Genomic DNA, 27713 nt, shown 5'->3' on the forward strand with positions numbered 1-27713 from the left:
CTCAAATTGCAGGTGGTAATTATATTTAAGGTATTTCACTTGTTTAAATCCTTTTTTTAGAGTTTGTGTCATTTCTGTTCTTTCTGTGTATGAAAGATTGTGATTAGTTTGCTTTCAGGAGCTTAGTTGAAATGTAAAATTGGAAGTGAAAATCAATATTTGCACTGGATTTGCAATGTTACAAATATAGCTCTGTTTCAGTTTCCCTGCCATCAGGAACAGAGTGTCTTTTAACTGACATTTTCTGTAGCATGCCTTAAAGAACTGAGAGTATATAGCATTACTGTGGACTATAGCATTACTGAGAAATAAACACATATCTTTCAAGAGTTACAACACATGTAAACACGTGGGCTACGTAGGCACAATGATGCACACATGTAGACCTGTTTCTATTGGCTGCTGGCAAAATATCTCCATATATAAATGACGTTTTATATAACATGCATGCCTGTATAATGTGACTGAACGGTTGGAACATGTATATGTCTCAAAGTTTTCCAAGAAGAATCACGGGAACAAAGACGTATCAGACGAGACCTTCACTTTTTTTTTTTTTCACTTCTCTTTCTAGGGGGGGGAAACCTTGCCTCTTATGTAAGACGCTTGCGGGCCTGCCTCCCACCGGCCAATCAGAGAGCTTCCTTGGTCGCCTGGGCCTCAGTGTTTTGTCCGTCATCTTGTAATACGATTCAGAAAGTGTGCAGCTGCTTACGTTGGACCGGGGCAGAACGTGAAGGGACGAGACATAAAGAATGTAGGGGGGAGGGAGCTGCTGGGCAGTGGGCCAAAAACCGCCATAACACCCTGTACCACAGCTGTTATTCCACATGGAGACTTGTTGCTATGGTAATGGAGGCACACCAACACTATCACCAGTGTCTTCCCACCTTCTAGCCTCAAGCGAAATATAAGGCTATACTGTATATCACACCCTTACAGTTACAGGTACAGGCTTTCAATAGGTTTAGTCAATCACTGCACTCCTGTGGCTTCTCTGTTCCTCATTTGTGACTGTTTGACGGTTACAGATAGATAGGAGTGAGTGGTGATCCATCCAAAAGCACAAATCTCTTGACTCTGATTGATGAAAGAACTCTTTTTGCTGAGGAAATGTCTTTTCACTGCTCCACTGGTCTGGAACAGGACTGACGTTGTAATGGTCAGAAAATCAATTTTGACTTTAGGACCATGGTCACATTTATGAGCTCTACCACTCGTTGAACCCTCCACTGAGCTATTACTCTAAAATGAAGTGCTTGACTTGATCTGACCTTTACACTGCAAACACACGTTTTGAGCATGCAACCTATGCAATGAAAATCACTTTTGGCTTCCAAGTCATAGTGTGGATGAAATCATAGGCTGATATACTGTTTAAAAGACTCTCACAGGGTTGGCAGAACATCTTGAATTCCTTTTGGCTCTTCATTCAGTTGTGTGAAGTTGAAAATATTTCCTGTCACTGATCCCTCTCGGGCGACATCGTTACACAACCTCGCCTTAATCCCGCACTTGAGGTGGTAACTTTAGCCACAGATTTGGGGTCAGATTAGGGCGTCACACAATCCAGTCTTGACTATTACAAAAACAAAGTGATGCCTGACTCTGGAACAGCAGACGTAATATATCTTGTTCACTTTAATCCCCCAGGGTAAAGCTGCACAGTTGGGACAAGGCTGGATTCAAGATTATCTCACTATCTCTATATAGTGCATGTTTCACCTTTATGCAAACTATGATAAATTTACAGTGTTTATCTTTCAGTGAGTTATTTATTCAATCTATGTTTAGTACTCAGTAAAACCACGCTGCACAAAGCCATTGGGTTAAAGAACTAAGCAAATAAGCTCAAAAAAATGTAAGTGAGGATGGATTTAACATATTAATGGATAGATTTGGTATGTGTTTGTGATATTGGGCTGTATATGTAAAAGTTGAGTCCTCCTTCTCCTTTCTTTTCTAAATTTAATGATGAGACAAGCTGAAAAAATAAAGTGTGGAAGAAAAAATGTCCAGTGGAAAAGTGTGTGTCATGTCAGTGTACACTACATACTAGCAAAACCAATAAGAGTGAAACACATTATAGTTTTAATTTTTGTATTTGTTAAATCACAACTCTTCCTGCTCTTATATCATACATAAACCCTATCCATCATTGTTCACCTTAAGAATTCACGTGGACAAATTCCTTACTCACACGAACTTGGGACATTGGCTCCTTTTCAGGACAAACAACACTTGAAGGTGACTCAAGTCAGCTTATAAAACTGAAGGGATTTTTTTTTTCATCCTTGGGGACTATTTAGCATAAATAAATATTATGTTCATTCTTAGCTTAGAACACTAGTCTCATATCAAGTTTTTGTACCTTTCTGATAGAAATGAAAATTGATAAACTCAAGGACACTTAATCAGTCCCAGCCAAGGTCTGCAAAGCAAACACCCATAAAATAGAGCGTGGAGTGTGCCATTAGAATGAATTTAGACTTTTACAGTGCTATATGTGTTATTATAATCAATTGATTAAAAAAATGCCACCACCTAACAGCAACCACAGTAACATAGAAACCACCACTGCCACTGTCACTACATCCACAGTATTTAAGTCCACTAATGCTGCTGCTGTCACTGTCCCTTATCTAGTAGCTATAGCTTTCTACGTATGCCTTGGTTTCTGGCTTTTTTAGGTTAGTATGTTGTCTTTTGTGCGGATTACGAGTTACATAAGAGGACTGCGGTACTCATGTGGAATCCAGCTGATCCACATCTCAGCTACAACTGTTTACTTTGTGGCGGTTAAAGCTGCTGCCTTCAAGTGCTGCCTGTAAGCTCCCGTTTTAAGTGTTTTTGTCGGCAGCAAAAGATCTTGAAACAAAAGAAGAATTTTAAGTGAAGGCGAGTTATATGTGAGCAGTGCTGCTCAGAGAGAGCAAAAATTATTCTCATTTACGTTTTGGAGGCTCATCATTTTTCAGTTTCTCAGCTCTTTGTACTGTACTGAGATGTTCATGATCACTTGTGGTTGGGATTTTTACAGTATACCAAAAACTGTTAAAATTAGATCTTGTTGAGGGTTAGAGTATCACACGTCAGTAAAAGCACTATCACAGTGTCAGCTGCAGGACAGAACATATTACACACACTCATATGTTTAGTTTTGGGTGGAACCTGGCAACATCAGCGGGCTGATATCAACTGGTTTTGGCTGATTACAGAAACATTTATTGGTATTGGTACATATTGGGAGATATGCATAATTAAATTGGCTGGATGGTTTACTGGCTGCATTACATTTATGATTTTAATCCTTAATTTAATACATTGTTGTATTAGTGGTTTTGATTCGAATGGTTTTAATTAAAGTGTACTGTTAAATTCACTGTAATTGTCATCTAAATCATTGTTCAACTTTGATGTAATGTTCAAATTTTAGTCACAACTGCAATGACCGATTTGAATTTAAAGCTCCAAATGTTACAAAAGAGGGGAAATGTTTTTGATCGATATATTACTATTGTGTAGTTTTCATACTCACCAATACTGACAGTATCAGACTGACAGACATATGTAATTCTAGGATCATTGAACCTGGATGACCCAACACGTGTAGCATGTTTTTATGACTGTGGCGCCCTCTGTTGACAAATCAAACTCTTTGCAGTGATCCAAACTAAAAAAGACAATAATAACAAAAGCAAAAAAGTAGACGAATAATTGTTATCTAATCTACATAAATACGAAACGCGATAAACATTGTGTAATGACATGTTTACATCAAACAGCCAGCGTGGTCACATATTTTCTTCAGGCATTTCCTGGGAATACTACTCGACTCCCGACAAGCCGTTTAAGGACCCCAGGATGTCCATGCTTGCTGAACGTAAGTAAATTTCCACCAATGTTTTCATACATATTCCCTTTTGTCTGTCGATGTAAAAACATATATTTATGTGTTCTGTGTTTTTAAAATCCACCGCAATCCACTGTCAGGTGATTTTATTCACAACATTGAAGTATTTGATAGTTTTTTAGAAGTATTTAGGCAGCTAACGTTAGCATTAGCTCCAGCTGTTTCTGTTGACACGTGTTTTCTCTTTTAAGGCTGCATATTAAGAACAGCAAATTGTCATGAGCTCATTTGTGGCTTCATGTATTGTCCTTAAAGGCAGATGTCATCTTATTATTTGTTGTCCCTTTTCAATCAACGTGTTGTAAGCTGTGACACATTTTCTCTCTCTATGCAACATGGTCGTGAGTTGTGATTCCTGTAATTTGACATCTTTTAGCGGATATAAACGCATTATAGATGAGATAGGTGGATATTTTATTAATCCCAAAAGTAAATGAAAATGTTACTGCAGGAAATAGAGAGGTAAAAGAAACATGCAATTAAAGGCTAAATTATGTACAATAACTAAATAAACAAACTCTAATATAAACAAAAATAAATAAATTGAACAGAAAGCATAGAACGATATTGCTACAGTAATAAGGTGCATGATTGTCCATGGATGTCAGAATGGAGTGCACTGAATATTGATATCTGAATAATATATGTGTAGATTAATAATAATCTACATACATAAGTGATGTATGATAACAGCAGCATATACCCAAATACGAATCTGAAATACAACAGATGTGATGGACGATGTAATAAATAATCAAATAAAAGTCCAGGTCAGAAGTCTGTCTTCATTGTCAGAGAAGTCCTCTCTCTTGACACAGAGGAGAATCACTGTACAGACTGATGGCAGCTGGCAGGAATGACTTCCTGTAGCATTCTCTGTCACAGTGGAGCTGAAGAAGTCTCTCACTAAGTGCTCTGCCGTTTGACCAGTAGTTCATGGAGGGGGTGCAAGATGTTCTCCATGACAGTTTGTGCAGCATCCTCCTCTCCACAACCAGCTCCAGTCTATTCAGAGGAGCCCCCAGCACACAGCCAGCCTTCCTGACCACTTTGTTCAGCTTGTTTGTGTCTCTGGCTTTGTCTTATCTTCATATCGCACCTTGTTGTCTAACTGTTATGTAATTATGTTGCTGCTCTCTCTGCAGCCCGGAGGAAACAGAAGTGGTCAGTTGACCCCAGGAACAGTGCCTGGAGTAATGATGACTCCAAATTTGGTCAGAAGATGCTGGAGCGAATGGGCTGGTCCAAAGGCAAGGTCAGTGTTGAGATGTATCTGCAGTGCTTCTGGTTTGACAGTAGTAGTGATTTCTCTGGACATTGATAGTGAATGTATGAATTGGTCAGCAATGGTGTCACATGTCATGTCTTCTTTTTTCATGTTAAGGGCCTGGGCAGAAGTGAGCAAGGCTCCACCGAACATATAAAAGTAAAAGTTAAAAACAACAGCTATGGTCTTGGAACCAGTGTCAGCCATGAGGTGAGCATATCCAGCACTTAATGACTTAATACTCTGCTTTTTTCCCAGTATTTTTGTTTATGCCAACACATTTTGCCAAAAAGTCCATTTTTGAGGGATTTTCCAAGAGAATCAAGAGAGAATTTGTAATCAACAGATCATCATAGTGAACATCATAGTGAAATTCAGTTAAGGCTATGTGATATGATGATGTATATCGTGTGATGATAGGAAAACATCTATTATTTCATATTATGCTCTACCGTTTATTTTGTTGTGTCACAAATCACACTCTTTATGGCAATATTTTTCATCATTTGTAGTCTGTCCATCTTTTGCATAGATTACATTAAAATCAAATTACTCTTCTGGGCTTTTTACTCACAAAGCTTTTATCACACATGGAGTAACATAACGAGTGTAGTTGTTGTCAGCTCAAGTACTTCACCTGGTTCACTGTCTCTCCTCTGCTGCGCTGTGTGTGCAGCACACACACACGGAAGCCTCAGCCCCGCCTGAGTTAACACAGAGAGCAGAGAAGAGTAGCCGGCCATAAATGATGGCAAAACGCAGTAGAGACTATGTTTATTTATGTTAATTACCTAATTTGTGTGCACTTGTTTAATTTCAGCTCACTGTTAGTCTCTACTGCATTTTGCTGTCATTTATTGTTGCACTAGTCTCCTCTGCTCTCTGTGTTTCACCGCGGAGGGGGCGGGGGCTCAGCCTTCCGTATGTGTGCTGTACACACAGAGCAGAGGAGAGACAGTGAACCAACTGAGGCTCAGATCAGAAACTATTTTGTGACATGTATCGTAATATGAAATGACCTATAGCGGGATATGAGATTATGGTCATACTGCACAACCCTAAGTTTAATTATAGATGTAGATTTTAATGCATGGGGACAGTGCATTTTTAAATTATATGAGGGGAGTATATTTAAACTACTTGAAGAACAATTACCATTCACTTGAGAAGTCTTTTCAGAATTAAGTGTTTTAAGAATTATATTGCAGTCTTTCTGCACAAATACTAAGGCTGGTCCCCTAATACTTGATTTAAAAGCACTATATTAACATTATACAGATATTTCAGTATTTTTCCAAAGATTGATGCTACAGTTTAAGTTCATTTTCAAAAATATTTTATAGGTCACAATTAAATTCCATGCAAACATTTGCAGTTTTGTTTGTTTGCGTTGTTTCCTTTTGCTGTTGCTTTCTAAAGGAGCTAGAAGTTAATAGCACTCATTAAGTTTAATGACAAACTATGCAAGCTGGCACATTTCAGCTTTCCAGATTTTAAGAGGCATATGGCAGGTCCTCTCACAAGCTGTGCAACTGGCAACTACTGTGGGAAGCATAAACCATGCCTTTGTGGTTTGAATGCACTACTTGAGTTCAACCTACAGATCCACATTTAGCTCCCATATAGCTTTTGAGAACTGAAAATGTGCTGACAAAACCAAAGTGTTTCAGTTCTGTGTATTGACATCTGCCGTGTTCACAGGATAACTGGATTGCCCACCAAGATGATTTCAATGAGCTTCTTGCACAGCTGAACAACTGCCATGGCCAAAGCAACAACACCGGTATGCACAAACAGCAGCATTCAGCTTTGTATGGCGTGTATATGATGCACTGTTTTGAATTTATTTGTGGTTGAGATTTTATTTGTGTTGGTTGACTTCACTTCGTGGGGTACTTTGTTCAGCACTGGTTCTTCACAAACCCATTATACCTGACGCATAAAAATGTTAATAGATTCAGTATAAGTCTAAAAAGTATAAAAACCGTGTTCTCAAAATTTACTGCTCCTTGTAACAGCAGAAGTGTTACGGTGTGTTAAAGCACTTTAGTGTCAGTAGTAACTCTAACTCTTACTCTTACTAACAGTTTTTTTAGTACGTTAAACATTTTGGCTCTGGCCCATTTATTGAAGGGCAGAGTAATATACAAAAACTTTGATACTTACATTTTTAAATACGTTGTTTGAGATCAAATTTTTATTTCTGTTTCTTTGTGGGTGTGATATTTAAATGGTCCATACATCGATATTTGATCACACTTGGATTGACAAGTCAGTCTCTAAATGATTCACTTATAATGACTAAGGACAATCTCTCAGGTTTTGTTGTTAAAACTGGGTGGAAACAATTAGAGAATTTTAAAAAACCCTGCATTACAGAACCAATTCAAATTCTTGAGGGCGGACAAAATGTAAGGAGCGTAGGTTTGTCAGCGGCCGTTCTTGCCGCTGTTCAAGTAACTGCCATGCATTTAAAAATCCCCTGACTTCATTAGATGGAAATCTGATTGTCTGGTATTGCGAGACTAGGTCACACATGACTCAGACGGGTACCGCATTAGGTCTAATATTTAAACTTGATGTTTTTTATTAATCACTACCTACAGTTGGAACATGGTAATTTTACTGAGATGTGGTAGGACTGCTGTTTGTCTTGTTGGCTTGTTACAATGCAAGATTAGAACAAAATGCGGTAATATGGATGATGTGGACATTCTGAGTTAATTTAATGAAAATCTATCAAAGTAATTTCCTTTTCTAACTAGTTAGTTTCACTGGATACAATCTAAGCACTTCGACTCTGTATCAAGCTATACGTGACTACACCAACTTCAGTGCTGCCAGGTTCAGCTTTTTCTGGTTGGTTGATCCATCGGTGGACAGTAGAGGGTGCTACAGTGCTATATTTAGGAGAGAAACGTTCACTGTCATATAATGAACATCATGATTATCATGTTAGACACACATATAGAACACTGTTATATGGGAGCGTCTAGAGGTTAGGTGCAATGATGCTGAAAAACAATATAAATTGCTATCTGCAAATTCACTGTTTTATTTATCTTGTCCTTGTAGAACCTCCTCCAGAGGAGCAGAAAGGCTTCAGTTTGGAAGAGAAGTCCAAGACCTCCAAAAAGAGGGTCCATTACATGAAATTCACTAAAGGTGGGTTTATTCCTGAGCAGCTGAGAGTTCTTTTCAGCAACAAACAGAGATCAGAGGGATAAATATGTCTCAAGAAGAAGCTAAATGCACACAATGTTTTCTTTTCTCAGTCTCAACAATTACTACATTGATTACCTGTAAAACTGTAAAATAGAACAAACTCAGCCAGACTGGATCTTTAAAGTGGTCCTCTGAAATATGATCTGCCCTTTAGGTGAAAAAATCAGATAATTTTTGGGGACACATGACACTGGTTTGCGATCAGCAACTTCTTTTCTTGCGGAACAACTGGAATGGGTGCCTCTGCTTTCTTACTGTTCCACCTACGTGCCACCCACTCAGACAGACAGCCTCCTTTGCCCCTCGTTGAGCCTTGTGCATTTGGCTCAGATCACAGACGCTGATCAGAGCTCTGTCAGCTTGTGCTAGGTCAGTCGGGCCGGTCAGTGCTAGGGGAGGTTATTAATAACTCTTCCTTCTACTTTCATTACTCCTTTACACGTCAGGAAGTCAAGATTTGCTGGTCAAGGCCAGTACATTGATAGGCTCAAGGAGGAATTCAGTGTTCAGGACGAGTGGAGACCAAAATGAATAACCACTAGCCCATATTTTATTGCTGAGTCGCTTTACTTGAGCGTGCAGCATAGTTTAGAGATTACAAGAACAACTTCTTATTAAAGGTGGTTCATTATGCAATGTTGTTTTGTGTTAGAATTCAGTTTGTATGTTTTGGACCTGTAAAAATAGCTGATAATATTCATCTTTATCATCGGATTTTTAACCTGCAATCATTCTGCAGGTAATTTTGCAAGAAAGTAGTGCAAGTTCATCAAATATTAACATGTGTTAAAGTAATTCATTGCTAATCGTTTTTGTTATCGGTTCAGTTGTAGCTCATAAGGTCAGCAAACTTGGGGAAAAAAATCTCAACTTTTTCCTCACCTGGAAGAGCCTTTTATACTTTACGTCATTCAATAGCCACTTCCTGTTTCCTGTTTGGGGCATCTGGCAGGTCCATTTACTGGCCCCCCAAAAACAACTCCTCCCAGGGGCTTTGTGACCCATTAGATGACCCCGCCTGATAAAACCTGGCCTCGGTCTCCCCCCCCCCCTCAGACCCTCTCACCCTGTTTTTATGATCTTAATTTGGCAGGAGCCAGAAAAAGACCATGTCCCTGATGAGTGAGATATACCTATGCAAGGCACACTTAAGACTTGAAACAAGACATCCTTGTCTTTGCACATTCTATACATGAAGTCATACATTTTTGATTTTTGATTCTTTCAAGTTGAGACTTTTTTTTAACTCAAGCAGACACCTTTGTTTCACTTTGTGTCCCTGAGTGCAGGTTTGCATCTGTTTCCTTCTTTGACTATAAATACATCCATACCGTCTCTCCATATCACTTCAAACTGTCTAATGTTACCGCATTGCACCATTCACCACATTTTCTTGGGAAAGTTCAATTTTTGGCCAACTTAAGTGTTTGGAGATTGTCATGCCACCTAAGTTCATAGTTTTTATCTTCATGAGGATAAATCAGGTTAGCATGATGTGAATGTGAGATATTATTTGCATATTAAACTGGAATCTTTTTAGTTAAAATTTGTGCATGATAGTGCATCAAACCGAACTCTATCCTTACAGTAATGGCCACCTCTCTTCACTTCCAAAATGGCCTCATTAACCCCATGAAAAGTGCCTCAAACAATACCTTACTCAAAAGCTCTGACTAGTGATTTATATGGCCACAATTGTCTGTCATTCAGTTGGACATTTGTGTTGATTGCGACTATGGTCTTCTCTTATTGTCTATACAGCAGGATACACTTGCACCAGAATCTGTGTTAAACTAATAAAGCCCTGATCCTGCAGGACTTTAAGTTCTAATCCATTTGAGGAGATGTAAATGTCAGGGGAAGGTAAAGAGAAGTTGGCATCTGACACTGCTGCTGTTTGTCGCATGAAGACATTTGGAGTGCACTCCCTTTCAGTATTTTTATTTTCTCTGACTGTTGAAAAGTAGAGCGGGAGACAGATTAGGGGAAATGCAGGTGTGAATGTTTTCATTGGAATTCAATCTTAAGCCAGTTTGTGTCAGTTAGCAGGCAGCAGAGCTGTCAATTCAACAGTCTCTGGTAACTTAACACCACTTTAACCTGTCTACTCAAAGAGGCTACAACTGTTGTCATGCAAGAGAAGAGACGCTGGCTCTTCTTGTTTGTCCATACATACAACTCATAACTTAATTGGAAACTTGAGAGCTCAGTTCTCCGCCTGTCTTAAGTGGTCTGACAGGCATTAACTTTCAGTGCACTTTGACTGTCAGTTTTTTAATGTAGGAAATATTCATGGTCTGCTGAGTGGTACGAGACAGCTACAGGAAGTCTTATTTTATTCATTTATTAGTATTTATTTAATTGTCTCCCTCTGTTGACATGCCCTCCCTGTGCCCAGCTTGAGGTCTGGATTTGCATGGACAACCAAAGAGTTACCTGGCAACCCGTAACCTACCACGCCTGTTTGCATGCCTCCACTGCTCCGATGTCGGCTCCCCTCCCTGTGTAGCTGTTGCCAAGTTAAGGCTTGGTAATAGATTTAGTGTTGCTAAGCTTGTTACATGAGTGGTGGAAAATGTCAGGCACTCTCATAGTTCTAGATGTGCAGAGATTGTCTGTGTGCAAAGGTCACTGAATCTACAATTAAACTTTTTCATACATTCTTACTTAAATAGGAATCTTGTCGTTTTAGTATGTATTTATTGAAAACACATAGTTGCCTAAAGTGTAGCCACAGTATCATCAGTGAACCTTCCAAACATCTTGGAGGCTTCCCCTCAGTGCAGGCCTCCTCCTTATTCTCTCCTGCTTTTAATCGATATCCCGTTCATGCCAGCTCTCTCACTGCCAGCACTGAGGATTGATGGCCTTTGTTTGTGGGGAAAGGCACCAAAATCTCTGCCGCTTCGGTCCAGGCCCACAGCATAAACCAGTAACCCAGTTTTAATTGCTACCTCCATCTATCACCTGTCATGGCTGCAAGGGTGGTTGATGCAGAATTTAACTACGCAGCTCTCCATTGGCTGTTCCGTGTGGTTGGCTTCCATTGCGTTCGTTGTGTTTTTATCAAAACGTGTTTTTGTGTTTTAGGTGGTACGTGTCTGTACACTGAGCGGTTTTGAGAAAATATGATTAGTCATATCAACTACAGTGTGTTGTAAGTAAGTTGTGTTCTTCCTTTTGTTCCCCTAGAAACATCACACCTACCTGCAGTTGTGTTTTAATACATGACATTGACCTGAATGGATACTCGATCCTTTTTTTTTTTAGTCGTTTGTAATTTTCTTTTGTATTTGTTAGATTTGTGTGTTTTCTTGTTTTCTTGGCACCTCAATGATTGGTTGGTCTGGTTTGACTAGTTATCTGTACTGACAGTTGTTGCTATTTCAACGGTGACCTTGGAAACCAACATGTATTCAATAACACTTTCGGCTTTATCCTTCGTAACGTTTCTCAGCCACCTTTGGAGCATTTAAGGGAAAAGTAGGGTTAAGCTCGTTTTTATCAGAACATTGTTATTTGCACTTTCACCTGGAAGCCTGAGAATTTTGACAGGTACTTCCTCATCCAAACAGCAGAAAGGTCATATTGGGCATAATTTTAAATTTGACCTAAGTTCACTCGATGACAAACACCAAAGACCCCCTTCCCCCCCTCCTTTCATTTTAGTTTTGAATGTACTTTCTTGGTTTTACTTCTTAGACCTGCATGTGCAGTGGCTTTCAAAGCCAAGAGTAGGGGAGATAGAGGTTTTAAAGCAATAAATAACCAAATGTTATCAGAGCCCCGCTGAAGGAAGAGGATGCAGCTGTACGAACAGGACCCGGGCTTGAGACAGACGACTGTGTGCTCCAGGAGTCTTTGAGGCCTGGCTTGAAAATGGGAATCTGGAGGCGTGGCGTGGCTGACCTTGTCGTCGGTTTATTTTTCTTTGCCGTTTTATCCCTGGAGCAAGAAGCAAACCACGCAAACCTCCCCTTTCTTCACTCCGAGACCCCCCCCCCCTCCCCCAGCGCACACACACATACACACACAAACGTACTCAAGCTTTCAACTGCAACCATCACAGGTCGCCTGTCTAAAACAATTGTACTTTCAGATGTCTGCACTTTTTAAATGCTATTTATATTTTGGTGTATATGTTGAGGAAAGTGTGATAAAAGACTCGTTGGTATATGTGAGCAATGAGTTTTTTTGGTTTGTGTATTGGTAATGCATGTTTCATTTCAGCCAGGTGTTTAAATGAGCTTTGTTTCTATGTGCCAGAGTAATGATGCTCAAATGAGTTACCTGTGATCTTTGAACAAATCGTAAAATAGTTGGTAGTTTCGTACTGTTGTATGATTTTTAGAAATCTGTTTTTTCTTTTAGGGAAGGACCTGTCCTCCCGTAGTGAAACAGACCTTAACTGTATCTTTGGGAAGCGAACAAAATCTGCCACAGAACAAGACCAGGTAAGAGACATTACCTAATTATGCCTAATTATATACATTTCCCACATTCTGACATTTTTTTTTCTGTAGTATATCCAAAATATGAAAGAACCAAAAAAATTTGCACACTTTCAATCACTTTTACTCAACACACCCTGGAAAAAACCTACAAATCTGCTGGCTCCGTCTGATTGGTGGGTTTTTCTGTGCTATGTTTGTACTTGTTTATATATGCTGGTTCTTTTTGCCAATATGAATTTTATTTGAGAACAGAAATGTTGTAAATTAAAGTGAGTAGATGTGAATTTTTCTCACAGTCAAGGTTTATAATGTGACGCGCCTGTCTATTGGACTTTCTGGTGTGCAAGAACTTTGTTTTAATTATATCCAAAACATGACTGACCAATAGCTAATATGTAAAAGCACACTTAATCCAGCTACTAAAGATTTGTAGAGCATACCCCTAATCTAATATGTAAGTTACTTTTTTGCAGTGAAAAAGTAGCTGTCTAAACTGAAAGGGCTGGCCTCTGATCTTTGTTAAACCAGTCAATGTCAAGTGTGCACTGGGGGAGGAGATGGCATACCTCTGGCCAGGTGGCTCGAGCTTATCTGCCTCTGTCTTGGTAATTAGGGATGACCATTGGCTCTGATGCCTCCATCAGTCGCTGCAGCATCATGTGATCCTTTTGCTTCTACAGGGCCCAGCTCATGTGCACCCTGTGGTCCTAGATTAGCCATGTCACAGCGTGGAGCTTTAACACTGCCAACAGGCCACTGATGGCAGCAAGAGCACCTAAATCCATTTAAAGGATTTGCACTCTTACCCCTTACTCCTCTACTTCACACTTCCCCTCTTCTCTACTTCTGTCTTCGGGCGCTCACATCAGGTAGTTAAGTGTGCCAGCGGGCATTATTAAAGGCAAATCAAAATTGTGGTGAGGTGTGCAAAAATCTGAAATGATGACGCTTGCAAAAAAAAGTTCTCTTTTCGCTGTTGGCATTGGTGGTTGGTCACTTCAAACGTCACTTTGCCATTTGGTGCTATACTAGCTTCCAAGCTTTTGAAATGTGGCTTACAGGCTCAATCAGATGCAGGTTATATTTCAAGCCCAGTGAGTTCCTTTAGTGCACTTATCAGGAAAAAAAATCTTGCCTTCTATCAGATTAACCTGCATGTGGTATCTTCCTTTTGTTTGTTGTTTTTAATTAGGAATGTGTTAGCCTGGGGTGAAAAAAAAAAGCAGTGTCCGCATTGTCGATGTTGTCAGAAATTGAACGTTAAAATGTAAATAAATGAAACACAAGCATTTACTGTTTCTGTCAATATAACTCATGGTGCACTAATTGTACAGTTGAACTCTTAGAAATTTACAGGGACTGAAATTGAGTCACCACCCAATACCTGCTTCGCACACAGTTGATAGACATATAAAAAAAATGTCATGTAAAATAAAAATTGCATACTTAAAATCAGTATAATTTCGCCAGTGAGGTTTATGCTTTATATATTATATATTTAGAATGCTGCCACATTTTTATTGGTGAATTAAGATGGATAACAGATGGGACTTTCAAATTTTGTATGTGCATGAAGTATAGGGATATCGTGATAAAGACATGAAAAGTGATACAAGCAAACACAAACAAGACTTCTATGAAATAAGTAATCATTAATAAAACTAGTGTGTTTTTTTTTTTTTTTTTTTGGTGTCACAAGTTCTGCTGACCCCATACAGAGCCAGAAGGACAATGACAAATGTATCTTTTGGACTCAGAGACACAGAAAAGCCTCTTGCTGGCTTCCTCTGTTTATCTCAAGCATTTGGCTTGAAGAAATTGGCATCTTAAAATCCATAAATTGCACGGAGAAGAAAAAACAAAAAAAAAACCCTTCTCTATTCCCCTGCAGTTGCCAAGCCATAACATCACAATGGCCGCTGCTCCCTAGCTGATTAACATTGGAAATGCAAGCAATACTCACCATCATTTTCTCCCTAGTCGTTTGGTTATGGGTTGTTATTTTTCAGCCAGGAGGGACACCATTGACCATATCGAAAACACTGAACACAATTACAATGGCATCCCATGAGGCCTTGTGTTGAAGCCCGGCAACATCTGAGGTGGCGGGGAAGAGGTAAAGAGGGTGATTGACCAATCATGCTCTAGGTATTATGCGGGATCTCCTGCAAGTATGTCCGTGACACTGCCAGTGACCTGCAATTCACACTGATCTGTGCTTACTGTAGTGTGCCATTACTGTTGCAGCACATAATATGCTCTGCAGTACACACACACACACAATCTCAATAGCCAAAAGAGTTGTATTCAGTAGTGACTTTATCAACATTGGGAGCGTTGGTTTAGTGTTAGTTGCACTTGTCACCAGTAGCATTATCTCATATCTGCATCCTGACAAGTTTAGGCCAGGAGACACGACCAAATCTGGATCGGCGTCTCCAGAACTGCCCTCCTTCCTCCTCATGAATCTTCCAGCACTTCACCCGCCACCCACTGCTGTCTCTCCAGCCTCCCTTCCACCAGTCCCCCACTGCTGGGGTTTTCCTTCCTCTGCAGTGATGTGCTTCCTGCTCGCCTCTTATCGCTGCTCGCAACGCTCCCTGAAATGCAGACAGGCAGACACACACATACACGCACACACTCAGCTGCCCCACATGCCTCTGTTCATCAAAGCTGTGTTGCAAAGAACATGTGAGCACATAGGACGGATTTTTAACCCCTTCATATGAATTAGTTGTATACAGGTAGCCATAAAGTCTCATCCAGTAGCCTGTGCCAGCTGAACTGCCTCTGTGTAATCTCCTGTCCTGATCTTCAAGGTCAAAACTTAAACAATTTTAATGTTTGATTGGTATTTTGCATAACATTGGATTTATTTGGAGGTTAAATAATGGCCGGAATGATTTTAATAACTTTAAAATGACCACAAATGCACTTGGAAGGACACATTAAGAATAAAAGACAAATTAAGACTGAAGTAAAGAAGCAGTTTGAAGTCCAGGTCCAAGCACTGATGTAGGTTTACAATTAAAGAGCTTTTTTTTACTAAAGCAAATATAATTCATTCTTCTGTGCTTCATTCCCGTATCATACACTCTAACATCACAGCTGTTTTTGTAGTGCACAAAATACACATTATGTATTTAGTTATGACACACCTATAAACTACCTTCATTGTAAGTTAGTAACAAATAACTTTTTGTAACATCTAACGTCTACAAGATAAATGGATGACCCACAACCTCATTCCACCCATTCATGTAGCCATCTGAAAATGTATGCTTTAAACCATTATTTACTATCCCTGACCAGTCAGGGTTATCAAGTTGTAGTGGAGCACCTGTCCATCTACATGGCTCCCTGTTATCCATCACCCATCCCACGCTCGCAAGCCCCCTCCGTCTCCTGCCTCCTCTCGTGCCCCTCAACACAATTACTCACCGCATGACAAATGACAGGCTCTCTCTGCCGAGATATCAAAAAGCCCCGGCCACTTCTAAATGAAGGCACTTTGGCAGCCCAGTGCTCCCCGTGCTTATCGGCGGGCGAGCAGTGCCCCTGGCCGTCCTGTGTCCCCCTCTCTTTCCTCCTCCTTCTCCACCACCCCCGGCTCTCCGTGCCCTCCTCAGGGGGTTTAGTTAGGGGAGCCACATGGAGGGCTAGCCCAGCTTGATTTATCTCCCTTGCCCCTCTGCCCGGCCACTCAGGCAGGCCGAAAGAGCCGACGAGGCTCCAACGGGCCTCTGCTCGAAAGCCCGGCATTAGCTGAAATAAACCATTCTGCCGCCCAGTGAAAAATGTCCTCTGATTGGCTAATTAATCAGTCAAAGGGGAGCGACACGGCTTGTGACTTGAGGGACCCAAGCGGGCGACCGCAGAGGGCCTGCTGATAAATAGACTCCCCGCCGATTCATACATCAACAAAAGTTAGTCATTTTTTAAAGCCACCAGCTCAGTTGAAAGGTGGAAACAAGCCATAGTTTTATTTTTCCACCTATATTTCTTTCTTCTGCGTCTTTTTTGCGGCAGTGTGTTTTTTAAAAATGACAAAATTTGGTTTTTATCTTTTTTGTTTTTTCTTTACTTTTGAGCTACAGCTGTTAAATCTAATTTCTTGTTTGTGTGATATGACTGTAGATTGGCTGTCTCTCAAGTGATGACATTTATACTTGGTCATGGTAATTAATGTTAAAGAAATTAAAATTAGATTTCAGCATTTCAGTTATTTCCCTCTGTCCTCTAGAAATACATTTTTGAAGAATCCTCAGCATAATTTATATTATTTTACTTATTCAGTACACCATTACTGAATTTTCTTCAGTTTCTTCAATATTCAAGAGATTTGTGAGATTTATGACTCATTCATTAGTTTTTTACTCCTTAAAGATGTCATGCAAGAAAAATAGTTGGGTATAATTTGGCACAAGCCTTGTTTTGACGTCTGAACCTTCCAGTCAGACAGTCGGTATGGTGCACCGCGCTCTCGGGTCAGCGTGACCCCTGCGGCCTCTCCCACTCCCACTCCTGCTCAGGCACAAAGGGCCGAGGATCAAGCCTCATCGGGTGGCACCTGTTGCAAGTTTTTGCCTGCCCACGCGTCGTCCACATGAAGGATCGCACGTCAGCAGGGTCTCCCCCGATACCACCATCTTAAGGAATATGGGGCAGGGGCGGCGCGGGGTTGGGGGCTCGAGCGTTTGGCAGATGCGTCGGCAGGGCGCCAGGGAGCCGATGGGCGGAGTCCAGCAGTGACACTTTGCTGACAGCGCAGAAGCAAAATGTCTTTTTTGCACAGAAATTTTCTGTTAATCTAGTCTAGGATTTACAGGTTGCTACTGAGGCCTGTGACCAACGATGTAAAGTAGTGTAGAATTATTGATTATAATTCTGTCAACATGATTAAGAAACTGGGCCGGCTGTTGTGGATAAGCCATAAACATAGTTCCATTAACATGTCTTAGTTGTTCTAGTTATTTAAGACTGAGACTTTGCTTTTTCAGCTTGACTTCATGCAGGGAAGCAGATAAACTACTGATTTACTGTCTTTACAATCCATTACTGCTGCTAAAAAACTTGTTTTCTCTTTTTTCTATTTTTAAACATGTTAACTTCTATCATTAAAATGTAAACTGATGTGAACTCCCTTAGACACCTTTACATCTGTCTACCACTGTATATATACAAGCATAGTTTTTGTGCAAGGTTCTTTATTTCCTTTAGCTTTTTATTTTTCACGCAGTTACTCTATCATAGCAGGTTTATTCTTAATTTACTGCTGAGTTCCACTGCATTGTGTAATTGACAGTATAAATAGAAAAAAAAATGGCACCAGGCCCGAAATTTTTTTTTTTGCACCAGGAGTGGTTAGGCTCAGTTGTCCTTCAACTTTAACACTGAACTGTTGAAAGGGTTGCCGGTGTAAACGTGCGTTGTCGCAGTGTGGCTGGTGCATGTTGAATGGGCCGGTGCACTCAAGCAGGGTGCGTGGCTTATTGTGAAACTGAGGAGCCCTAATTCATTCTCAGATAACATCTAATTGCCTTAAGCAAAAGCTTTCCCTTTCTTGAGCGTGTTTGTTGACGGGCCCTTTTGCTTTTACCGCCGAAAATTATCAAGACCCGCCAAGTGACGCACCCCTCCTCCTCCATAGACACACACCACACATTTACCACCTACCTCCCTGGCAGTTCTGTGGACTGCTCCCTCCTGGCCATGCCAGCTCGCTGACACTTACAGATTAGCGCAGGACAAAAAAGAAAAAAAGGGCGTCTGTCTCTTAGTTACGAGCCTAAGCTGGAATACATGGGGCCAGGGTAATTACTGCCTGGTGAAGCTAACCGCCCAAAGATTTCCAGCCCTCTCGGCTGTTTACAGCCACCGACTACTGTTTAATCACTGATTCTTTAATCTAATAAATCACAGCTGGCGAAAATAATCACTGCATCTTCCCTCTCTGGGGTTGAGGTGGAGGGACCTCTATGCTCTTGAGGGGGGCATTGTCGGCGAGCCGTTTTGCAAAGTGAACAAGCACAGGGCAGTCATGCTGCATGCATAATGTTGTCTTCATTTGTTACTTATGATAAACGTTCTTGCATTGGGCACAAAGTGCAATTTTTCAAAACCATTCTTTTTGGTGCTCTGTGTTTAGCAATACACAGAAAGTATGCCTTTAACAAAAGTATTGCTTTATGGAACCTTCCATGTGTGGCATATTATGTACCTAAGTTGCATTATTTTACAGTTTCTAACTTTGTTACCTAATGTCATTTCTGCTGAAGGGAAAGATGAATATAAGTATCACTATGGGGACAGTGACATTACTTAAAGAATATTGATGGGCAACCGAAGGGTTTGCTTATTTACCAGGGAATAAAGTATCCACCTGTTTTTCTGTCCACCCACATCAGGCTCATGAAGGATGGGCTGCTGGACCTGTGTGCTCATCAGGGAGAGACAGCTGGCTAATCAGGGCCTGATCCATAGACCTTGAGTATCGCCAAATTTATTATTGTGGCAGGACAATGAGGGCACACTCATGCAATTACAGACCCAACCAATATTGGCTAGAAATTATTGGAAAAAAAAACAGCAAGTAATGCAAAAAGGCAGTTTTTAAGAAAATAAATGAGGGACTACAGTTTTGTCAAATGTTAATTAAGAGGTAAACCAGAAGGTGACTTTTTAGAAAAGAAAAGCCGATTAGTTAGACATAACTTTATATTTAGTTAGGTTTTAATAACTTTTAATAAAGGTAATAAAAAAGTAAACCTGCAGATTTGTCCAACCCTGCATTTAACTCTTGTTTTGAGTTTTGATTTTTCAGGATTGATACACACTATAACTAGTCACCATTTCAGTGATTTCTTTTACCTTGAAGTACTTACTACACTGGGGCTGGCAATGCAGGGGGAGGTTGAGCTCGTTCATGTTTGTTTTGGAGCAATGATGAAATGATCAAATAAAAAGTACACTCAGCAAGACCGAACATTTCCCTTTAATCAGGTTTTAATGTTGAAATATGAATTATTATTTTATATTCATCTCATTAAAAGGTTTGACCAAAAGAGTATAGTTATACATATAAACCTCACTATACTGCAGAGAGAGTGGAATGCCCCAGTTTACAGCCATTTTTAAGCAACCACATTTGCTGGTTTTATTGTTGCATTAGGAAAATGGGGCTGCCAAAATACCAGTACTTTTCAGTATTTCAGGATCTTTCTGTTCATGAAAACCATTGGATGGTGTGTGTGTTATTAGAAATTGTTAAAGTGGTAATGTCTTGAATTGGGGTGCACTGTCTTCATCTTTGTTTACTCTGGTTTTTTCCAATTAGTCTATAAGTCTATCTAGTTGGTCAATTAAGTGTCAAAAATAATGTAAAATTCTTGTCATTTGTTTCTAGATGTCTTCAGATTCCTTATTTTTTGTGATACTTCGAAAAAACAAATATGAATAATTGAATTTGAAACTGAGAACCTGATTAACCCTCACATTTGACATTGTTTGTCCCGTACCAATCCAAAGGACCAGGATGAGGACCATGCATTAAATAGACCGCATTTCAGTCATTGCGTCATAAGGACTGGAATGACGCATTGTGCTCAGATGCCTGCCTCATTGTGTTTTATTGGAACAGTTTGCTGATGGACAGCATTGTAGGTGTTGTGGAGTTGCATAGAAATTAACATCAGCCACCAGTTTCAGTCAATGAAATCCACACAACAAGTGATGTAAACTGAGTTGTTACACTTTGCTCTATTTCAGTGTTATTTAAAGGGAAGCTATGATCTAGGCTGTATTTTCTAAATATAAAGCTGTTCAGCTGTCAGAAATATCTAAATTATAGACTTAATTTAAAGGCCTTGAATTGGGAGTGTAGGCAACAAAAACGTAATTTGAACTAAAAGTATTGACTATGGAATTACCTCTCCTGTACCGTCCCTAGTAATGTAAGTACAGTGGAAACAGCTTAAAGTGATGACGGTTACAGTGATCAACCGTTTATATGGATCAAAAAGCTTGGGACAGAATCATTGCTGTACAAATGCTGTTTAAATATTTTGCTCAGTAATCAAGTAGCCTGCTTACAGTGTTCATTTTGGGTCTTTTCATACATGACAACATATGGAAAATGTTGGAAAATGTATGTATGTATGGAAAATTTTAAAACTAGAGCAATTTTTATTTACTCCCATGATACATGATATGGTGTGAAATGTACCTAGCGGCTGCAGCACCATTATTTCCTCATCGTAACCCGTCTGCTTCCAGCTAGTTACCTGAGGCTGGTGCTGCCTGCACATTGAAATCCTGACAGGAAGAACGGTCATTTTCTCTCAATGAAAAACATAGTTTCTTTATGACAAACTGCCAAAAACAAGCCAATGAGATGCAGCAGCAAAACAAGCGTTTGAAACAGGTGTACTATTATTTTGAAACAGTCAATAACATTCAGCATTCATGTAATAAATATACAAATGTCAGTTAAAAACAATTCAGTTATAATAATCATCCGATTATAGTGATCAATTTGAGCCGGAGAGACGTGATCACTATGAGAGGTTTCCGCCATATACAACTTTGAGCTAGTCTGTAGTTAATTAGTTGAATAAAGTTTAAAAATGTCCCTGCTGTTCTGGATTTTGTTGGGTAAAAAAGTTTCACATGCACTCTAGTGAACTGTATCCACCAACTCTCTGCTGGCTTGATTGACTCTCCTCCTGAATGTGCTGGCCTCAGTGTCTTGGCACCTTGGCACATGTCTTACTGTTGGCTTTCCATTGGCTACATTAGCAGGGACAGATAGAACTGGAGTGTCTTGAAGGAGGCGGCCTGTTGAATGTCTTCCCACCCTCTCCTTTTCTCTGGGACCCTCTGCGGGCCCTCCCTGTGTTCCCTGCCCAGCCCCAGCCCCCGCCAGGGGAGAGAACTGAGCAGGAAGGGCCCGATAGCCAGCCAGACCGCTCCTCTGCCGAAGGAGTCTTATCTCAGAACTGCACACAGTGCACTGAGCGCATCCTTTTCCTGGGGTTCTGGGTCTGGTAGGAGGAGGAGGAGGAGTAGACACGGCTGGATATAGGTGTGTTCTCCAACCCTCCACTCCTCAACCCCGCTGTGGACTAGCCTGGGACTGCCTTTTTCAGTCATTCTTCTTCTAGTTCCAGCAATTATGTAAACTGATTTTATAAATTAGTGAAATCCACTTTTGAGTTAAAGGTTGCAGTTTCATACAAATCTTTTTAAAAGTGCATTTAGTATCACAGAAAATAAACTTTGGTCCTGATCGTTTGGTTTTGCGTTGAACTAGTAAGAATTTAAAAATGGTTTCTCTCTTTAGGAGAGAATTGTACCTCAGTGGCATTATCTCATAGGAGGAAAAAGTTTTACTTACTACTTCACTGAGTAAAACTAATTCAATGACAAACTATACCATTGACTTCCTGCAGCTGCTTATGAAAAGTCTTAGGCTATTCTCTTCAGCGTGAGGTATTTTACTGTGAGCCAACTATAGGATGTGTTGTGACTATCCATCAACAGCTTAGGAATGTAAATTGGTAGCTTTATTTCATGTTACATAATAAAACATTCTCATATGTATGTATAATAATATATTGATATAGCAGTGCTTATATATTTGAATATTGTATCATGAAGCTTGTATCAGGATACATGAGGATATCGACTCATGTCTCCTGTATACTAAACATGATTCATATCATTAACATTCACATGGAAATTGTGACTGATAGCAGGCCGTAGGAAATGACACACACCTGGAAATGTGGAAACAAGATCTCAAACATTATTGCCAAATTGTTTCTTAGTAACACGTTGCCCTCAGCACTCACCGACAAAAATCTCCAGGGCTGCCGGTACTGCTGACTGAATCTGTAGGTTTATATCCATATGTGTGTGTGTCCAGCCTCTGCTCAGCACAGCACTTTCCTCCTGTCAGATCAGAGTCTAATGGAGATCCCCAGGCAGTGAGGACGAACCACATACCAAGTTCCAGCCACTTTCCCTGATGAAGGAGATGTTTCTCTCTCAGTCACTCTCCTCTCCTTTTTCCCCTCGCTCATTCACCCTCTCCCTCTCTTGAGAGTAATTTCACAGGCAGTTCTAAAGTGGCCCCCAGCCATCTTCCCAAATCCCAGTTACATGTTGTTTGGCGCTGTCAGCTCTAAGCCCCATCTCCACTCTCCCAAGCAGTGAGGGAGACCATTGTGCAGTAACAGTGAGTATAGATTTTCTCTGGGAAGATGAAAAGTTTTGTTTAATGGGAACTCACCTGAAGGGCCTTATCCCCCTTGTTAGAAGTTGGGGTTTCTCTGTAGTCGAGGTCTGAGACGGCGGAAAACTTTGCCGTCCATCTCAATGCCTGTTTTGTCATTTAGCCTCAATCGTTCATGTCAGTGTAAGGCTTCTGAAGCCATCCTTTTTAGAAAGCATACAGTCAACAGGATATGCAATAATTCATGTCACGTTATACTCAAGTATGTAATTGTTGGTCAAATCAGTCAAAGGCCCCTTATGTGTTTTCAGGCATAATTTATAGCCTTTTGTACCGTAGGTTAAATTCGCAGAGCAATCACTTCTTACCGTATTAATCAATGTATCAGGCTCCAAAAACAATGGTTGTTTCCCATATGGAAATATATTGACCATGATGAGCCTTTTAGTGGGTTAAGACTAATAGCTTGCATGGTTTTACTTAAGTCCCTGGTGGCTGGTTTAACAGAACTGACACTTTTGGTAATCCTGAATTTGCTAAGAAACCAAAATAATAGACAAATTATAGATACAGAGTACTTAAAGGCCTTCAGGAAGTCTAGTTCATATGGAGTAATGTACTCTGCACTTAAGTCTATTTATGTCCCTCAAGCCCTGTTAAGACCTACATCCACATTGTTTTACCAGCCCATCAGTTAACTTGTCTATCTCAATCAGTGTTGAGGGTCAAAGTAGTATAATCTGCATGTAGAAGCTTAAAGGCCAAACCGTGAAGTGACTCAACACAACACCATGTTTTCAATTTATCTCTAATCTGTAGGGTTTGAAAAATGCCATCCACTCGGCCATCTCTGAGGTAATACACAGAGCGGCAGTATTGTTTAGTGTGATTCTCAGGAGGAGGTTCTGTATTCTTCTGGACAAATCATTATGCATTGAGTAGGCCATTAGGAAAATGAAGACAAATGGGTCGCAGGGATGAGGTGACAAATTGACTGTGTTGTGCCTCATAGTTGTGAAGTTGGCTCTTTTTAGCCTAAAGGTTGGATATAGCCTACGAGTTGGTGACCAGACTGATTCATCCAGACCGGCTGAGACAATTTAGCGAAAAAGAAATGAATGAATACTGCTTTGACCTCCTTTTTAACTACTAAGGTCACTGTATCTTTTAGCAAACAAATCTCCTCCTGCCCTTTTTTTCCTCTGAGCTCCCCTCTTCCATTTCTGCTCCTTAATATTTTTGTTCCATTTGCCATTTGCATTACATTTCACTTAACTTCACATATTGTTAATGTCCCAAAATCATGACGACATATGCCAAACACCAGAAACCTTCATTAGCTAAGAGGATATGTGGACTCAAGTAGATCATCACCAGCATTGCTCGACCAACGCTACAATATCCGATTTTAAAAAATGAACATTGAGTTAAATCAACTCCTCCGACAGTCTTACCAAAAACTAAACATTAGCATCACCAAATTTGTATTTACTGCAGCACTATCGTAAGGTGGTTTTGATGCTTATCACTCAGTGTTTTCACTAAAAGTGAATGCACTGAATGCTCATGTTATGAATTGTCAGTGTTAATTCTGTAATTAAAATCTTTACTTGAGTGAAAGGGGAGCAGTTTGCTCAGCCCAGTAAAGCATGAATAAACCACGAGTTGAATTTAAAATGTTATAGTACCAAAGTAGTGCTATAGTGTCACCAGGTGAAGTGAAGAAAAAAAAAAATCTCCCATAAACTGTCAACACTTGGCCTTATTCATGAAATAAGCTGTGTTACCTTCATTAGGCAAAGATATTGTTTCACTATGGTGGGAAAAATCAAGCCTCAGCTGTAGCTTGCTTTACTAGTGAGGAGCTGTTACAGATGGATGGAAGTTAAGGAGCTGACTATGCAAGGACGCACAGCTGGATGTGTGGAACTATGTAGCGTTGTAAGAAAAAGATGATAAATGTCAGATGTGCGACAGTTAGGTCCTTGATGCTTATTTTCAGGCGATCCTTTAACACCTATTGTTACATCAACATCCTATTTTGGACTCTTTTCACTCGCTAAGATCTGCCTGGTTAATCTCTGCATGATGATTGACGATCACTTAAGCTCCTGGGTCCACCATTGTGTGCTGTCTGTTTCTGTGGAGATTCCCTAAATGCTGCATTGAATCCTAACTCTTATCTTCTCACTTGTGTCTTTTCCGTCTAGGAGAGCAACAGCAGCGATTCTCAGGGTGAGAAGGAGACCACGACCACTGCCCCCACTGAACTTGATACAGAGTCCATCACCAAGACTGTGACGAGTACTCTCACTATGCAGGAGTATTTTGCACAGCGAATGGCTCAGTTGAAGAAGGCTCGCGGCCAGGCTCAGAGTACAGAGACCAATGACATATCAGGTCCATCCGAGGAGCCTAGTCCCATCCACAGCACCGATGAAAATGCAGAAGAGCCCAAAAAGAAAAAGAAGAAGAAGAAGAAGGCGAAAAAGGCTGAAGAGGAGACGGAAGTGGTCGAAGCAAACTGTGAAGCTCCCATCATAGTGGAAGATGATGAGGAGCAGGAGCCTTTAAAGAAAAAAAAGAAGAAAAAGAGAAAAGCTGAAGAAAATGAAGGGGCTTTGAATGAGAACTGTAGCTCCACCTCTGGTGTAGAGCAGGACTGTGAGGAGGTGCCTCCCTCCAAGAAGAAAAAGCTTAAAAAACACAAAAAGGAAACTGAGCTTCTAGATGGACTAAATGGGCTAACTGAGGATCAATCTGAGGTCGTACACAAAAAGAAGAAGAAGAAATCCAGAGAGGAGGTGCATGATGTGGTAGAAGAGGACAAAGAGGAGCTGGTAGAGAAGAAATCCAAAAAGGACAAGAAAAAGAAACATCAAGATTAGGGAGGAACTGATAAAACTGGCCTCCAATTCTGTCGGTTCTTTAGGCTGCAGGAGGACTTATATTATCCTGTTATCATACAGATGATCATGGAGGCATACAGATATGGAGTACATGCCTTTATGAGTAAATCAAATGTCTTGTAAATATACCACTTAATAACTTGTTAATGAAGATCACTTTGCTACAGTGAGGAGAAAAGAGAAATTACACATTTGATCACATTAGAACTTGAAGCTGCCCTTTAAAGTCATCAATTTGTTCTCTTGGGCACCAGGACACACCATTGTAGCTGCAGATGGTAAAATGCCTTGCCTTTAAGAAATGGGTTGACATTTTGGGAAACTTGCTTATTCACTTTCTTGCTGAGAGTCGACACTGTCAGTCTGAACGGTAAATATGAAGCTACAGCCAGCAGTCGGTTAGCTTAGCTTAGCACAAAGACTGGAAACAGCTAGCCTGGCTCTGCTTGAAGGTAAAAAAAAATCTAGGTATCAGCACCTCTAAAAGTCACTAATCGACACATTAAATCTTGTTGGAGTCTTGTTGTTACTGTAAGGTTGCCAGGCAACCATTAACAACTCCACAAAATCACTGCGGCAGCCAAGACATAGTCCAGCAAAAACCACAATGTGTCACTTCAACACTTTGGTTTTTGTTTGATTAAACAAACCAGATAAAATGTGACAATTAGTAAGTTTAAGAGGTGCAGGTACGCAGATTTTGTTACCTTTGGACAGAGCCAGGCTAGCTGTTTCCCTTAGTCTAAACATTTAGCTAAGCTAAGCTAACCTCTGCTGGCTGTAGCTTTATATTAACTGTTCTCATCTAATTCTCTGGAAAAAGAATCGGCATATTTTCCAGAATGTTGAACTGTTTCGTTGATCAATTAGATGAATTAATCTCTTTCTTTGTGGCTGTCTCCACAATGTGTACAATGTATTAAGAGATGTCATAAGTCGACAATTTTTTAACCAAGCTTGTTTTCCATCAGATTTAAAATAATTAGATGAGACTGATGTGCTGAAATCTGTCATGTTATATTGAATAAAAAGGGTCCAGATTTCAAAATATTACCAACCAATTCAGGGAAAAAATGTTACCCTATTTTATACAACAAACCAAAATGCATTTTTACAGATGTCCGGTTTTGGTTACTATCTCATTACATGCATTAACATTACTATTTATTTAAACAATATATTGCAACAGATTTTACTTTCTAGTCAATTACTTTTAACCATCTCTGTTAAATTTGTTTTTTTTAAAAATGAAACCAATCATATTGATGTTCATTAAACTGATCCTGCTTAGTCAATTTTGTAAAACAAAAGCACACAGAAGTCTCCTTTGATGTTATGTAACTTAATACAGATATAATTTGACTATTTTTGGCCATAAATCTGGAAAACACTTGTTTAACATCCATGAGCTGTAGAAAATCAGACAAACTTTGGTTCTTTAACCAGAATGAATCCTTTTGTAAAATAAATCCAAATGGTCCTGCATACATGTTTCATTGTTTTTGTTTTTTTCTTCATCCTACATACAGTAGTTGACGTGAAATGTAGCTGAATATATTTACAGGAAATAGGGGTGATGAGAATACCATTTACCTCCGCTGTATGTGAACCGATGAGCCATGACGATGATCTGAAAATATTACAAATTCACAGATTTCTATTGCTCAACATAGATAACTTTCACAACACTCAACACTTGCCACTTACAAAT

At 40.0% G+C, this 27713-nt stretch overlaps 1 protein-coding gene across 1 annotated transcript; it reads left to right on the forward strand.

Moving 5' to 3' along the window:
• The first annotated feature begins 3741 nt into the window (after positions 1-3741).
• On the forward strand, positions 3742-26384 carry pinx1 (PIN2 (TERF1) interacting telomerase inhibitor 1). The gene is made up of 7 exons (XM_042390355.1): positions 3742-3883; positions 5059-5168; positions 5298-5390; positions 6882-6963; positions 8256-8345; positions 12777-12859; positions 25304-26384. The coding sequence occupies exons 1-7, from the start codon at positions 3769-3771 to the stop codon at positions 25979-25981; spliced, it is 1251 nt and encodes a 416-aa protein (XP_042246289.1). The 5' UTR covers positions 3742-3768; the 3' UTR covers positions 25982-26384.
• Positions 26385-27713: the final 1329 nt, after the last annotated feature.

This window comes from Thunnus maccoyii, chromosome 17 (assembly GCF_910596095.1).
Source record: "Thunnus maccoyii chromosome 17, fThuMac1.1, whole genome shotgun sequence".
Lineage (NCBI taxonomy): Eukaryota > Metazoa > Chordata > Actinopteri > Scombriformes > Scombridae > Thunnus > Thunnus maccoyii.